Below are 17081 nucleotides of genomic sequence, written 5' to 3' on the forward strand. Positions count from 1 at the left end.
CTCACTACTCTGCACTCACTACTCTACTCACTACTCTACTCACTACTAACTACTCACTACTCTGCACTCACTACTCTGCACTCACTACTCTACTCACTACTCTACTCACTACTCTACTCACTACTCTACTCACTACTCTACTCACTACTCTACTCACTACTCTACTCACTACTCTACTCACTACTCTACTCACTACTCACTACTCTGCACTCACTACTCTACTCACTACTCTACTCACTACTCTACTCACTACTCTACTCACTACTCTACTCACTACTCTACTCACTACTCTACTCACTACTCACTACTCTGCACTCACTACTCACTACTCTACTCACTACTCTGCACTCACTACTCACCTCACTACTCTACTCACTACTCTACTCACTACTCTACTCACTACTCTACTCACTACTCTACTCACTACTCTACTCACTACTCTACTCACTACTCTACTCACTACTCTACTCACTACTCTACTCACTACTCTACTCACTACTCACTCCTCTACTCACTCCTCTACTCACTCCTCTACTCACTCCTCTACTCACTACTCACTACTGTACTCACTACTCACTCCTCTACTCACTACTGTACTCACTACTCACTCCTCTACTCACTCCTCTACTCACTACTCTACTCACTACTCTACTCACTACTCTACTCACTACTCTACTCACTACTCTACTCACTACTCTACTCACTACTCTGCACTCACTACTCTGCACTCACTACTCTGCACTCACTACTCTGCACTCACTACTCTACTCACTACTCTACTCACTACTCACTACTCTGCACTCACTACTCACTACTCTACTCACTACTCTACTCACTACTCTACTCACTACTCTACTCACTACACTACTCACTACACTACTCACTACTCTACTCACTACACTACTCACTACTCTACTCACTACTCTACTCACTACTCTACTCACTACTCTACTCACTACTCTACTCACTACTCTACTCACTACTCTACTCACTACTCTACTCACTACTCTACTCACTACTCTGCACTCACTACTCACTACTCTACTCACTACTCTACTCACTACTCTACTCACTACACTACTCACTACTCACTACTCTACTCACTACTCTACTCACTACTCTACTCACTACTCTACTCACTACTCTACTCACTACTCTACTCACTACTCTACTCACTACTCTACTCACTACTCTACTCACTACTCTACTCACTACTCTACTCACTACTCTACTCACTACTCTACTCACTACTCTACTCACTACTCTACTCACTACTCTACTCACTACTCTACTCACTACTCTACTCACTACTCTACTCACTACTCTACTCACTACTCTACTCACTACTCTACTCTCTACTCACTACTCTACTCACTACTCTGCACTCACTACTCACTACTCTGCACTCACTACTCTACTCACTACTCTACTCACTACTCTACTCACTACTCTACTCACTACTCTACTCACTACTCTACTCACTACTCTACTCACTACTCTACTCACTACTCTACTCACTACTCTACTCACTACTCTACTCACTACTCTACTCACTACTCTACTCACTACTCTACTCACTACTCTACTCACTACTCTACTCACTACTCTACTCACTACTCTACTCACTACTCTACTCACTACTCTACTCACTACTCTGCACTCACTACTCTGCACTCACTACTCACTACTCACTACTCTGCACTCACTACTCACTACTCTGCACTCACTACTCACTACTCTGCACTCACTACTCTACTCACTACTCTACTCACTACTCTACTCACTACTCACTACTCTGCACTCACTACTCTACTCACTACTCTACTCACTACTCTACTCACTACTCTACTCACTACTCTACTCACTACTCTACTCACTACTCTACTCACTACTCTACTCACTACACTACTCACTCCTCTACTCACTACTCTACTCACTACTCTACTCACTACTCTACTCACTACTCTACTCACTACTCTACTCATTCCTCTACTCACTACTCACTCCTCTACTCACTACTCTACTCACTACTCTACTCACTACTCTACTCACTACTCTACTCATTCCTCTACTCACTACTCACTCCTCTACTCACTACTCTACTCACTACTCTACTCACTACTCTACTCTCTACTCACTACTCTACTCACTACTCTACTCACTACTCTACTCACTACTCACTACTCTACTCACTACTCTACTCACTACTCTACTCACTACTCTACTCACTACTCTACTCACTACTCTACTCACTACTCTACTCACTACTCTACTCACTACTCACTACTCTACTCTACTCACTACTCACTACTCTACTCACTACTCACTACTCTACTCACTACTCACTACTCTACTCACTACTCTGCACTCACTACTCTGCACTCACTACTCACTACTCTGCACTCACTACTCACTACTCACTACTCTACTCACTACTCTGCACTCACTACTCACTACTCTACTCACTACTCACTACTCTACTCACTACTCACTCCACTACTCACTACTCACCTCACTACTCTACTCACTACTCTACTCACTACTCTACTCACTACTCTACTCACTACTCTACTCACTACTCTACTCACTACTCTACTCACTACTCACTACTCTACTCACTACTCTACTCACTACTCAACTCACTACTCACTACTCTACTCACTACTCACTACTCACTACTCTACTCACTACTCACTACTCTACTCACTACTCTACTCACTACTCTACTCACTACTCTACTCACTACTCTACTCACTACTCTACTCACTACTCTACTCACTACTCACTACTCTGCACTCACTACTCACTACTCTGCACTCACTACTCACTACTCACTACTCTGCACTCTACTCACTACTCTACTCACTACTCTACTCACTACTCTACTCACTACTCTACTCACTACTCTACTCACTACTCTACTCACTACTCTACTCACTACTCTACTCACTACTCTACTCACTACTCTACTCACTACTCACTACTCTACTCACTACTCTACTCACTACTCACTACTCTACTCACTACTCTACTCACTACTCTGCACTCACTACTCACTACTCTGCACTCACTACTCACTACTCTGCACTCACTACTCACTACTCTGCACTCACTACTCACTACTCTGCACTCACTACTCACTACTCTGCACTCACTACTCACTACTCTGCACTCACTACTCTACTCACTACTCTACTCACTACTCTACTCACTACTCTACTCACTACTCTACTCACTACTCTACTCACTACTCTACTCACTACTCTACTCACTACTCTACTCACTACTCTACTCACTACTCTTCTCACTACTCTTCTCACTACTCTTCTCACTACTCTTCTCACTACTCTACTCACTACTCTACTCACTACTCTACTCACTACTCTGCACTCACTACTCACTACTCTGCACTCACTACTCACTACTCTGCACTCACTACTCACTACTCTGCACTCACTACTCACTACTCTACTCACTACTCTACTCACTACTCTACTCACTACTCTACTCACTACTCTACTCACTACTCTACTCACTACTCTACTCACTACTCTACTCACTACTCTACTCACTACTCTGCACTCACTACTCACTACTCTGCACTCACTACTCACTACTCTGCACTCACTACTCACTACTCTACTCACTACTCTACTCACTACTCTACTCACTACTCTACTCACTACTCTACTCACTACTCTACTCACTACTCTACTCACTACTCTGCACTCACTACTCACTACTCTGCACTCACTACTCACTACTCTGCACTCACTACTCACTACTCTACTCACTACTCTACTCACTACTCTACTCACTACTCTACTCACTACTCTACTCACTACTCTACTCACTACTCTACTCACTACTTTACTCACTACTTTACTCACTACTCTACTCACTACTCTGAACTCACTACTCACTACTCTGCACTCACTACTCACTACTCTGCACTCACTACTCACTACTCTACTCACTACTCTACTCACTACTCTACTCACTACTCTACTCACTACTCTACTCACTACTCTACTCACTACTCTACTCACTACTCTACTCACTACTCTACTCACTACTCACTACTCTACTCACTACTCACTACTCTACTCACTACTCTACTCACTACTCTGCACTCACTACTCTGCACTCACTACTCTGCACTCACTACTCTGCACTCACTACTCTGCACTCACTACTCTGCACTCACTACTCTGCACTCACTACTCACTACTCTACTCACTACTCTACTCACTACTCTACTCACTACTCTACTCACTACTCTACTCACTACTCTACTCACTACTCTACTCACTACTCTACTCACTACTCTACTCACTACTCACTACTCACTACTCTACTCACTACTCACTACTCACTACTCTACTCACTACTCACTACTCTACTCACTACTCTACTCACTACTCACTACTCTACTCACTACTCTACTCACTACTCACTACTCTGCACTCACTACTCACTACTCTGCACTCACTACTCACTACTCTGCACTCACTACTCACTACTCTGCACTCACTACTCACTACTCTGCACTCACTACTCACTACTCTGCACTCACTACTCACTACTCTGCACTCACTACTCACTACTCACTACTCTGCACTCACTACTCACTACTCTGCACTCACTACTCACTACTCTACTCACTACTCTACTCACTACTCTACTCACTACTCTACTCACTACTCTACTCACTACTCTACTCACTACTCTACTCACTACTCTACTCACTACTCTACTCACTACTCTACTCACTACTCTACTCACTACTCTACTCACTACTCTACTCACTACTCTACTCACTACTCTACTCACTACTCACTACTCACTACTCTACTCACTACTCACTACTCACTACTCTACTCACTACTCTACTCACTACTCTACTCACTACTCTGCACTCACTACTCACTACTCTGCACTCACTACTCACTACTCTGCACTCACTACTCACTACTCTGCACTCACTACTCACTACTCTGCACTCACTACTCACTACTCTGCACTCACTACTCTACTCACTACTCTACTCACTACTCTACTCACTACTCTACTCACTACTCTACTCACTACTCACTACTCTACTCACTACTCTACTCACTACTCTACTCACTACTCTACTCACTACTCTACTCACTACTCTACTCACTACTCTACTCACTACTCTACTCACTACTCACTACTCTACTCCCTACTCTGCCCTCCCTACTCTGCCCTCCCTACTCTGCCCTCCCTACTCTGCCCTCCCTACTCTGCCCTCCCTACTCTGCCCTCCCTACTCTGCCCTCCCTACTCTGCCCTCCCTACTCTGCCCTCCCTACTCTGCCCTCCCTACTCTGCCTGAAGCAAGTCTCTAATGATAGGACACTGAATGATAGTACAATGAGTGATCTGGTACAACGGCAGTAGGAATCTGGTAACCGGACTGTGAGAGTAAATGTGAGGCTCCCAGTGAGAGGAAAGCGAGGTGGAGTGTTTTTTTTATGAAAGGGTGGAGAGAGTGAGTCATGGTGACGAGACAGGGAGCGAGTGAGGAATCTGGCAATAGCTGGGAAGATGCAAGGGATCTGGTAAGAGGACAACGAGAGCTACTGCAAGGGGTCTGTTATGAGGGCAGTAAATTAAAGTGATCTTCTATTTTGACATTAAAAGTTTGAGTTCGGGTGAGTGGGCACGAGTGCTTATCAAAGCACTTTGCTTGTTTTTTTACTTTCAGCTGTGCTGCATAGCAGCCAGCCTGCTGTACAACATGGCTAAACATATCCCTGACAAAACCAACAGATTTTGTATAGGAGAGTCCTATTTGCTTTGCCAATGCTTGTTTAGCCTACCTCAGTCAAAGAGCAGGCGCGGGTTTGCCGGCGCGCACACAGAGCTCAAGGGAAAAAAAACGCAGCAGTGCTCACGCTCCCAGCACCATCTGCCTTCAATTACCGGCACCTCGGACAGCTGGTAATTGAGGATTTATGTATTCTTCTGCGCGTGTCCGAACACTTTATGCAGGAAGTGGACATTGAAAAAATTCCAAAGCCCTATGGCGTGCTGTCTTACTTAAACACAGCCTTGCCTGGACCAATTACCATTCACATGGCAGAATACCACACGTAAAAACCGCGCGCTTTCTGGAATGCGGCAGCCCACAGCCCTTTCTGAACTTTTTCTTTTATAACATTAGAGCTCGCAAGCCTCGCCCCACTTCGTGTGACGTAGGCCCGAGCCCTAAAAAGGTATAAGATTGAAATCCCTGATCGTGGACAAAGCTCTTCTTGCGAAACGCAGTCATGCTTGGGCGGTAGCCAACTCTTATAAACGATTATCCCCGGCTAATTACCTTTCGATAACATTTTCTCATTATCTAAAGCGATGCCTGATCGCCCTTAGATTGGGAGACTGGCGTTTCCTTCAAAATCTCCCAGCATGGCGTCGAAAAAGGGACGATCTAAAGTGCAGAGGGTGTGGGGCAGCAAATGAAACTATTCTGCACGTGCTTTGTACATGCCCTTTCTTTACTCTTCAACGCAGACGCCTTCTCAGGCCCGAATGGAATAGGCTGGGAGTTCGGACTTGCAGGCACGCCCTCATTGCTGCTCTGTCTTTAGAGAACATTGTTTTAAATATAAAATTAGCCAAATTCATTCAGAAAGTTTACAGTATTTTAGAAAAATTGGAAACGGCTAAGGCTCCGCTGATAACTGTGTAGAACAACATGTATTTTAACTTCCTCTGCATTATCCGGGAGTGTTAATTTACAAATTGACACGTTGCAGTAAGCACTGATAAGAAAGGCCACATTTTATTTCGTTTTTTCTATTCTTTTAATCTGTAAAACTGTACTTAATGTGTTGGAAGAATCTTTTAAAGATATGTTTTTATATATCTAAATAAAGGAATTATTATTATTAGTGGTGCATACTATCTGATTTATACACAGCCCTATGCTAGCTGTCCTTGACATGCGCATCACAGCAGTCCTCAGCCAGGGCCTCTCTCCACTGCACACCAATGGCAATTTGTACTCCGGGCACTATTTTCTCAAATACCTTTCTCCTGCCTGCAACAGGCAGGGCATGCTCTCTCCTAATGTTTTTTTTAACATCTTTATAGCACGGGTGCTGAATGCATTTGCAATGGAATAGGTCTTGCATTTACCAGAGTTTAAGCTATTGGCATTGTAATTGACAATGCCTTTTATTTATCTTTTTAAACTACTCCTAAATAAAAGGCAATGCCAATAGCTCAAACGCTTGTAAATGTGAAACCGATTGAATTGCCAGTGCTTGTTTTCTGGGCTTTCATTTTACGTATGAACTCCCAAATTTAATGTCCATGGAATTATTCCGAAAAAGGAGTTATACAAAATCCTTTACACAATGGGGCATAAAAAATACCCTTTTTCTGTGGGCTGGGGCATTCACCTTTTATACCAGCCCCCTTTCTTGTGTCATTTCATGATATGTATTGGGGAACTGCTTTCCCTTTATGGAGAGAAATTGAACTTGGATTTGGAGGATACTTATAACGTCATTGTGTCTTTTTCCATTACATTGGTTTGTTTTGTGCCCTACGGAGCAAAGAGTGCTCGTTTGGTTCAGTTCCTGCCCGATATCAATGTAGAAGCTTTCTTATCCAGCTATGACATGTCAAAGCAGGATCAACTAAAAAGCAGAATAATGTAGTTTATCAGTGCAATTACTCACCTGGGAAACGCACATTGTCAGCGACCCAATACTCTTCCAAAACGACCTCTTTCTGCACCGTGGAAAACTTCAATCTACTTTGTGATTCTTCCTTCCAAAGAAAAAGGGTGTACCAGGCCAGTTTCCTCTGGGCTGAGCTGGTGGTGCGATTGGCAAGGTCTAGATCTTAAGAACCAAATCCCCCCCCTAAACGTTGTGGACGAGAGCCAAAGGCCAGATAGTAGTAACCACTCAAATTTGGACCTAAAGTCTTTAGCAGGCACTGCAAGAGATCATAATGGATGGGAAGCAGTGGAGGGTTGAGATGGAAATCAGCAATGCGGCATACATTTAATCCGGCCGCGCAGAACTCCCCACCAGTCACAACCACTCCTCCTCACTAGCTGTCCTGCATGCACTTGCCTCCTTATTTTGATAACCAGTTTGTCTTGTAACATTTCGAAATGTAGTGTATATTTAACTCTGTGGAAATTTAAATATCACACACTCCTGTTTGTGACCTGTGGCATGAATGATAAACTAATGAGTCATTTAATTATAGTCTATAATTAGTACAGTGCTATTACTGAAATATTCACATGTCCATATTTTGTATCTGATGTACCATCTTCTTCCCAGCATAGAATACCGCAAGTCTAGAAATAAGTGAACAAGCATCAAATTATTAAAAATATCAATACATTTCCTAGCCGTTATCCTGAAAAGAATAGTGTGGCCTGATAATATTGGATTGAATTATATAAATGGGTCTTGGGATCATTATTAGTGGGGAAAAATGTCAAAGTCCATCACTTCTGAGGTATGTTAAAGATGAATCCAGCCATTTTAGAGTATAATCCAGCTGTTAGTGCTTATGATTTAATAGGCTTTCTGTCTCGAAGACCAACATTGTCTGAACTTAAGTGTCCTATAAATATGCCAAGTACCTGTTTAATTTATGAAACTAGGTAGGATATTTCCACAGTGTGCATTTTAACACATTAGGGACTACAGACATAAAATATGTTAGATCCAAGACATATTCATATCTTCACAAATATTTACTTTCCCATATAACCAGTATTTCTTGTACATCTTCTATATGGGTATTCATGGAACCAAACCTACGTTTGAAATTTTTTAAGATTTGAAGTTAATATATTGGTGGACATTCTGTAAAGGCATGGGATTAACTGCTCCAAAAGTGATTGTCGCCTTTCACATCAGCTTACTTGGAACACAACATTAAATGTTGTTTGTACATTCTTTGTTGTAGATCGAGAGAAAGAGCACAGTTCATCTCGCCCAAGCAGCCCACGTCCACAAAAAACTTCCCCGAATGGCTCCAGTAGTAGTTTTACATCCAGTAGCAGAAACTGTATTCAATCAAGTTCAGATGGGTTGTGCAAGGCTCCCGGCGAGATGGTGTTTGTGTACGAAAATCCAAAAGATGGAGCTCGGAATATAAGAACTTCAGAACGAGTGACACTGATCGTGGACAACACCAGATTTGTCGTAGACCCGTCTATTTTTACTGCACAACCAAACACAATGTTGGGCAGGTTTGTAAATTTTTTCTGTTACTACATATAGGGTATTCTTGATGATCTGTCTGGCATTGGTTTCATTGTATACAGATCAACAAGAGAGAGAGGACTAGATAAGCTAGCCTGTATCCCCAGTTTATATATATAAATCAATAAAGGCTAGCTAGTTTAAGGGAAATATTAGGGAGACTCTGGTACGTCAGCAGTGACAATATGTGGGAAAAACACTGTTTTCCTTTGAAAGCCCTCACCCACCGACCTAGTCGGTGGCATGCTTCATCATCGGGCCCACCACAGTGGCACCGAATGTGCCCCGGGTGTGCTTCAACGCCAGGTGACTGCGGAGCTGGTATGTTGCTGAGTGTGCAGTGAAGGGGTGTGAAGGTGAGAAATTAAAATGCTATCCAGGAGGTCCCAGCACCCGAGGGTATTAGCAATATTTAATGAACTGGGCCTCTGTTAGCAGGTTAAAAAGGCAATAGGACGTTTTAAGGGAGAGTTACAATGACCTCCAGCGTCCAGTGTGGTCTACATGTTTCTGCCAGTGCCTTTGTTGTAAGCTGGCTTTCCTCAGGACCAAAAAGGGGTGAAAAGTGCAAATAATAATAAACTATATTAAGTGAGTGTTGTTATTTTCTCTATGTGTCGCGCACGCTAAGGCGCTGTAGCTGTTAGAGGGGGATTCCCTCAAGCTTTTCTACACAGAACACATAGGACAAAGACAAGACGTACAAGGAAGAGTCATATTAGGTTTACATTGAGTAAAAGAACCACTTATAGCCGACTTGTAAGGTGGTGTTCGACCTATATGCGGCTAAGGTGAGCTCATTGGGGACTCCATAGAGCTTGTGAGGGTATATTCGACCGTTAGTGAGGGGTGGTGGGCTAAAAACGAAATCACAAGGTGAGGTACAGGGAAGTAATAGTACTAAGTCCTCACTCTGTTATTTCAATGTAAAAAGCCTCATGGGTCGCCTGGCAGAGAAAGAGACCCTGTAGGGATAAAAATGAGACATACAAGGCTATCTAACCTGTAGGGAGAGAAAGTTCTTACCCCATTTGCAGGATTTAGAGGGTTACTCACGAGTAGTTCGGTCTGGTTCCTCCTAGGACCTATTCATCCATCCGCGGCGCCCGAAATGCAGTGACTGGGCCGCAATGTTTGTCTTTTTATGCTCTAATCGTAATCTGTTTCACCTGGTTAGAGTAGAAAGAGAAGGCGGTATGCGCGTAAAAAGCCCTATCATGCTGCAACCAACTGCACATGTGCAGGGGAGCAGCGCGTGGACTCGCGCATGCGCGGAAGGCAGGGCGCGTCAATGCGCATGCGCAAGGAACGGGGCTCTGATGCGCATGCGTGGAGCATCGCCGGGTGAGCGCTGCAAGCGCTGGGCTGTATGAGCAGCCTGTGTGAGAACAGGTGTGCGTAGCGCTGGATGTGCGCTAGCCCAAGCGTTATAATAGACAAAGTATTAAGCTCTGGCACATGTAAAGAAACACAAGCGCTGGGCAAAGAGAATAACCTGTGAGTTAACAGGTGTGTGTAGCGCTGACTATGTGCTACCCAGAGAGTCATTATAAACGAAGTATTGGGCCACTATGTTGAGAATGGGTAATGCCCATCAGGCTTAGGAGATACTAAGTAGAAAGGGGGGATCACTAGCTGGAGAGAAGGGGTCAGGGAGGACGCTCATGCAGGGGGACAGGGGCACAAGTGTCTCACATGAAGTGCTAGGTGCTACTGAGTAGGACCGTGGAGGTTATTACTGGCTCACAGCCCAAGTTGTATAGGTGGGCATGATATGGTTATACTGTTAGGCTATTCCATGGAATGGCATCGTTCAGGCCATGGATGTGTGTGGCCAGGCGGTAAATCCAGCGCTGCTCTTTTTGTAGAAGGAATCTTTCATCTTTGGCATTGTCAAATTTCTCAATGACAGTCCAGGAGAAATCATTTGGTGTGTGGTTGTGGGTCAGGAAGTGATCTGTAAGTTTACTGATATTTTTCCCACATCTTATTGTACTCCTGTGTTCGGTCATTCTTGTGCGTACCTTGCGAGTGGTCATGCCAATGTATCTCAGGCCGCATCTGCACGTTATCAGGTAAACCAGGTTGGTAGAGTTGCAGTTAGTGAAATTTCGTTGCATCCAGGTTTTGCCTGGTTCCAGATTGAGGGTTTTGGACGGAGATGTAAGGTGGCATACGCTGCAGTTGTTACAGGGTTGGTGTCCGATGATCTTGGGCAGGCCCCATGCGTTAACAATTGTGTTGTCTCTGTTCTGATTGGTCGTGCGTGGCCTGGTGTTGACTAGCTGGTCTCTTAGGTTGGTAGATCTTTTGTAGGCAATGCGTGGTTTTTCCCATTGTCTTGTGCCAGAGTTGATAATTTTCCAGTGCCGTTGTATAATGTTGGAAACTTGGTTCGATGCTGTGTTGTACGTTGTTACACAGGTGAGGACTGGTTCTTCCTCAGGTTTGTCGTAGTTTTCCAGGAGGGCTTCTCGATTTTGATTCCTTGCTCTTTTGCGGGTTTGGTTTATTATCCTGGTGGGGTAGCCACGGTCCCTCAGTTTGAGCAAGGAACTCACTGCTTAGGTTTGACAGTTTTCACCCTCGACACCTGAGGGAAAACTTGCCCTACGGGCAGTTTTTACGTATCAGGCGCAATTGCAGTAACATCCAGGACTATAAACAACAGTCCAATGACCTAGTTCACAAACTGAGGGACCGTGGCTACCCCACCAGGATAATAAACCAAACCCGCAAAAGAGCAAGGAATCAAAATCGAGAAGCCCTCCTGGAAAACTACGACAAACCTGAGGAAGAACCAGTCCTCACCTGTGTAACAACGTACAACACAGCATCGAACCAAGTTTCCAACATTATACAACGGCACTGGAAAATTATCAACTCTGGCACAAGACAATGGGAAAAACCACGCATTGCCTACAAAAGATCTACCAACCTAAGAGACCAGCTAGTCAACACCAGGCCACGCACGACCAATCAGAACAGAGACAACACAATTGTTAACGCATGGGGCCTGCCCAAGATCATCGGACACCAACCCTGTAACAACTGCAGCGTATGCCACCTTACATCTCCGTCCAAAACCCTCAATCTGGAACCAGGCAAAACCTGGATGCAACGAAATTTCACTAACTGCAACTCTACCAACCTGGTTTACCTGATAACGTGCAGATGCGGCCTGAGATACATTGGCATGACCACTCGCAAGGTACGCACAAGAATGACCGAACACAGGAGTACAATAAGATGTGGGAAAAATATCAGTAAACTTACAGATCACTTCCTGACCCACAACCACACACCAAATGATTTCTCCTGGACTGTCATTGAGAAATTTGACAATGCCAAAGATGAAAGATTCCTTCTACAAAAAGAGCAGCGCTGGATTTACCGCCTGGCCACACACATCCATGGCCTGAACGATGCCATTCCATGGAATAGCCTAACAGTATAACCATATCATGCCCACCTATACAACTTGGGCTGTGAGCCAGTAATAACCTCCACGGTCCTACTCAGTAGCACCTAGCACTTCATGTGAGACACTTGTGCCCCTGTCCCCCTGCATGAGCGTCCTCCCTGACCCCTTCTCTCCAGCTAGTGATCCCCCCTTTCTACTTAGTATCTCCTAAGCCTGATGGGCATTACCCATTCTCAACATAGTGGCCCAATACTTCGTTTATAATGACTCTCTGGGTAGCACATAGTCAGCGCTACACACACCTGTTAACTCACAGGTTATTCTCTTTGCCCAGCGCTTGTGTTTCTTTACATGTGCCAGAGCTTAATACTTTGTCTATTATAACGCTTGGGCTAGCGCACATCCAGCGCTACGCACACCTGTTCTCACACAGGCTGCTCATACAGCCCAGCGCTTGCAGCGCTCACCCGGCGATGCTCCACGCATGCGCATCAGAGCCCCGTTCCTTGCGCATGCGCATTGACGCGCCCTGCCTTCCGCGCATGCGCGAGTCCACGCGCTGCTCCCCTGCACATGTGCAGTTGGTTGCAGCATGATAGGGCTTTTTACGCGCATACCGCCTTCTCTTTCTACTCTAACCAGGTGAAACAGATTACGATTAGAGCATAAAAAGACAAACATTGCGGCCCAGTCACTGCATTTCGGGCGCCGCGGATGGATGAATAGGTCCTAGGAGGAACCAGACCGAACTACTCGTGAGTAACCCTCTAAATCCTGCAAATGGGGTAAGAACTTTCTCTCCCTACAGGTTAGATAGCCTTGTATGTCTCATTTTTATCCCTACAGGGTCTCTTTCTCTGCCAGGCGACCCATGAGGCTTTTTACATTGAAATAACAGAGTGAGGACTTAGTACTATTACTTCCCTGTACCTCACCTTGTGATTTCGTTTTTAGCCCACCACCCCTCACTAACGGTCGAATATACCCTCACAAGCTCTATGGAGTCCCCAATGAGCTCACCTTAGCCGCATATAGGTCGAACACCACCTTACAAGTCGGCTATAAGTGGTTCTTTTACTCAATGTAAACCTAATATGACTCTTCCTTGTACGTCTTGTCTTTGTCCTATGTGTTCTGTGTAGAAAAGCTTGAGGGAATCCCCCTCTAACAGCTACAGCGCCTTAGCGTGCGCGACACATAGAGAAAATAACAACACTCACTTAATATAGTTTATTATTATTTGCACTTTTCACCCCTTTTTGGTCCTGAGGAAAGCCAGCTTACAACAAAGGCACTGGCAGAAACATGTAGACCACACTGGACGCTGGAGGTCATTGTAACTCTCCCTTAAAACGTCCTATTGCCTTTTTAACCTGCTAACAGAGGCCCAGTTCATTAAATATTGCTAATACCCTCGGGTGCTGGGACCTCCTGGATAGCATTTTAATTTCTCACCTTCACACCCCTTCACTGCACACTCAGCAACATACCAGCTCCGCAGTCACCTGGCGTTGAAGCACACCCGGGGCACATTCGGTGCCACTGTGGTGGGCCCGATGATGAAGCATGCCACCGACTAGGTCGGTGGGTGAGGGCTTTCAAAGGAAAACAGTGTTTTTCCCACATATTGTCACTGCTGACGTACCAGAGTCTCCCTAATATTTCCCTTAAACTAGCTAGCCTTTATTGATTTATATATTGGTTTCATTGTTACATAAATCTTTATTGCTGTTTTTTCCATAATCAATATCGTCTCTTCCTTGGAAGCTATTTTTCTGTCTTTACTTCTAATTAGCATTTCCTCACTTGTTTCATTTCACACATACCTTAAAACGAAACACATATTTTGTTTGAGGTTTGTTTATCTTTTCTACTTGCTGTTATTTAGCAGATTTCCCCTATTAGATTACAGTCTTATATGTTAGTGTAACATACAACTAATTTGTTTGGAAGTGATTTGTCTTAATGGCATGGAATTAATTTAATCAAATGTATTAATTCGGTGCCCATTATGCACATTCTGTATTTGACTGTGTATGTTTCCTGCACACCTCAGTGATGTAGGATTAAAAAAAGTCCCACTGACCGTGTTACTATTACTCAAAACAATTTCTTTAATCTGAAAAGTATTGTGATGCATAATGTACAACATTATCTTTGTGACCTGCTATACACATACGTTTTCTCTTCCTGATTGTGGATCCTATCGCAGCACTCACTGCTCTTGCTTTCCATCACAGATAGTTTATTCTTTTCTAAACTTTAATTATATACTTTTGATTTTTTCCAGTACCATCACAAGATTACAAAAAATCTGTGTGTTGAAGTTTTATTATAAAGAGGAGGTATTGTTTATCATCCTCAGAAATTGTAGTTATCGCGGACTGTGCTAGTTTCCCTTTCTTTAGTCTCCTCATCTTACAATAGAGGGCAAATTTATGAGCTTTAGCCTCCTCAAAAGTAAAGGAGCATAATGAGACAATGGGAATATGTTAAGGGAACTGTTTTTGGGTGGAGGTGGATGCTTCAGCAGGACAGCAACTATTGAGTTAAATCTCTATCTATGCTTTCTGCTAAAGGATTATCGAGAAAGAGGAGTGGTTTCCTTATCAAGAATACGATGCAACTGCAAAGGCCTTATGCTAGGTTGCTCTTGGAAAATACACTTTGGTAAATGTATAAGGAGTTAGCTGAAGTTTAAAGATGTATTGTTTGAAATGCAGACCTTTTTTTCATTCCTTAGTCAACATAATGGACTTATATGGTGGTGTTTATTACCACAGTTGTATGCATAATTTTAGTCAGCCAAGTAAAAGGTACTAACATTCTCGATTTTAAATGCTACTTATTTTATTGACCTTGGAAGAGTGAATGGCTGAGGCATTCAACCAGACGTCCTTCCTGCTCCCTTCTTCAAAACCAGCAGCATCATTTACAAAGCCATCATGATCAACGCCCACGCTTATTTTGCGGACATTATCTCGATTTCTTATGGTTCTTGGTACACCAGCTGCCACACCACCTTCAGACCGGACACTAAGAATTGTAAAAACAAACGAAAAAAACAGGTTAACAGTCCTTTGTATAACCTATACACCCAGAATCTAGAACAAACCTCTTTAAAATCATGACTGCTTCAATTTTGGAAGTTTTTAAAGAAGCCTAAATCACAATGCAGTAACAATCAAAAATACCTCTCTCTCTCCCCCTATCACTCATTCACTGACTGTATGCTTTTCATTTGATCATGTTCATCGCTCGGCTGCATTTTGGCTGGGTTTGAGCTTTCGAAATGCTATATATATATATATATATATATATATATATGTGTGTGTGTGTGTTTCCTAAGCTACGTGTGGGGACCTTTTCTGATATATATATATATATATATATATACGCAGTGGTGAAAAAAAATTTGTGCTTGAATACAGATATGTTGTTTTTTTAGGGCCTTTGTAGCAATACAAATAGGATGTTCAGCTTCACCTTGGTGACCTTCAAGTTTCCTGGGCATGTTTAATATCATTTAGCTATACTAGAGTGCTCTTGGAGTATCCTTGTTCTCTTTGGCTCTTTGGAGTGATGGGCGAAGTGTACTTACGCTTCATAATAGAAGGTCCTAGGAGTCTCCACGCCCAACCACAAAATTCACAAGTCTAAATTGTACAGGAATGAAAGCAACAAACATTCAATGGTGACCCCCCAAAAATAAATGAAAGCAGCATGTTGTACATAGACTTTAGTATAGGAACACAGATGTGGGACTCCACATGGAAACAGTAGGGAGGAAAAATCATTAGAATAAAAACGAGGTCAAACAAGCTAGTAATGTTAAAGTTTTGTCCAGTTGGAAGGAGGGAATGGAAGCCAGGTCAGCGCTGACGGACTGGAATTGCAGTGGATTTAAAGGAGGGAGCCAGGCAGGACGAAATGCACTAGTTTAAACCAGTAGGAAAGTCGATAAGTGTATGTTAGGCAAAAGTCATTTTCCTGTCGTCTGCCAGTAAATCGTTCTAGGGCTGGATTTACATCCTGTTGTGGCCCGCATGATCTCTAACCAGCAGAATTGTACAAGATTGCTTGTTTCGTGCATTTCAACAAAATGCTCAATTAATTTTACAGAATGCCTTTAAAAACAACTTATGCTTATTAAGTGTACTTAATTTTTATCTTGGAAGGCCTGTATCGAACCTTCTAACTAATCATGCATCCTAGTATTGAGCACAATTGAATGAATGTATGAATGAAGGGGAATTTTTAAAGCGCAAACTAAGCCCAAGGGCATCAAGGCGCTATAGTACAGACAGGCCAATAGGCACAAACAACGTGCGTACTAGGATTTACTTTACAGAGAACATCCAGGTCTTTAAGGACTTATGAAAACAGGC

At 43.5% G+C, this 17081-nt stretch overlaps 1 protein-coding gene across 4 annotated transcripts in view; it reads left to right on the forward strand.

The window, feature by feature from the left end:
- BTBD10 (BTB domain containing 10) overlaps nt 1-17081 on the forward strand; it is a 215346-nt gene that overhangs the window by 128019 nt on the left and 70246 nt on the right. For all 4 annotated transcript variants that reach the window (XM_078680908.1, XM_078680909.1, XM_078680906.1 and 1 more), the window contains exon 3: nt 8971-9256. In XM_078680908.1, coding sequence (XP_078537034.1) covers nt 8971-9256 — 286 coding nt within the window. The remainder of the gene's footprint in view (nt 1-8970; nt 9257-17081) is intronic.

The sequence above is a fragment of the Lissotriton helveticus genome, chromosome 3_1 (genome assembly GCF_964261635.1).
Source record: "Lissotriton helveticus chromosome 3_1, aLisHel1.1, whole genome shotgun sequence".
Lineage (NCBI taxonomy): Eukaryota > Metazoa > Chordata > Amphibia > Caudata > Salamandridae > Lissotriton > Lissotriton helveticus.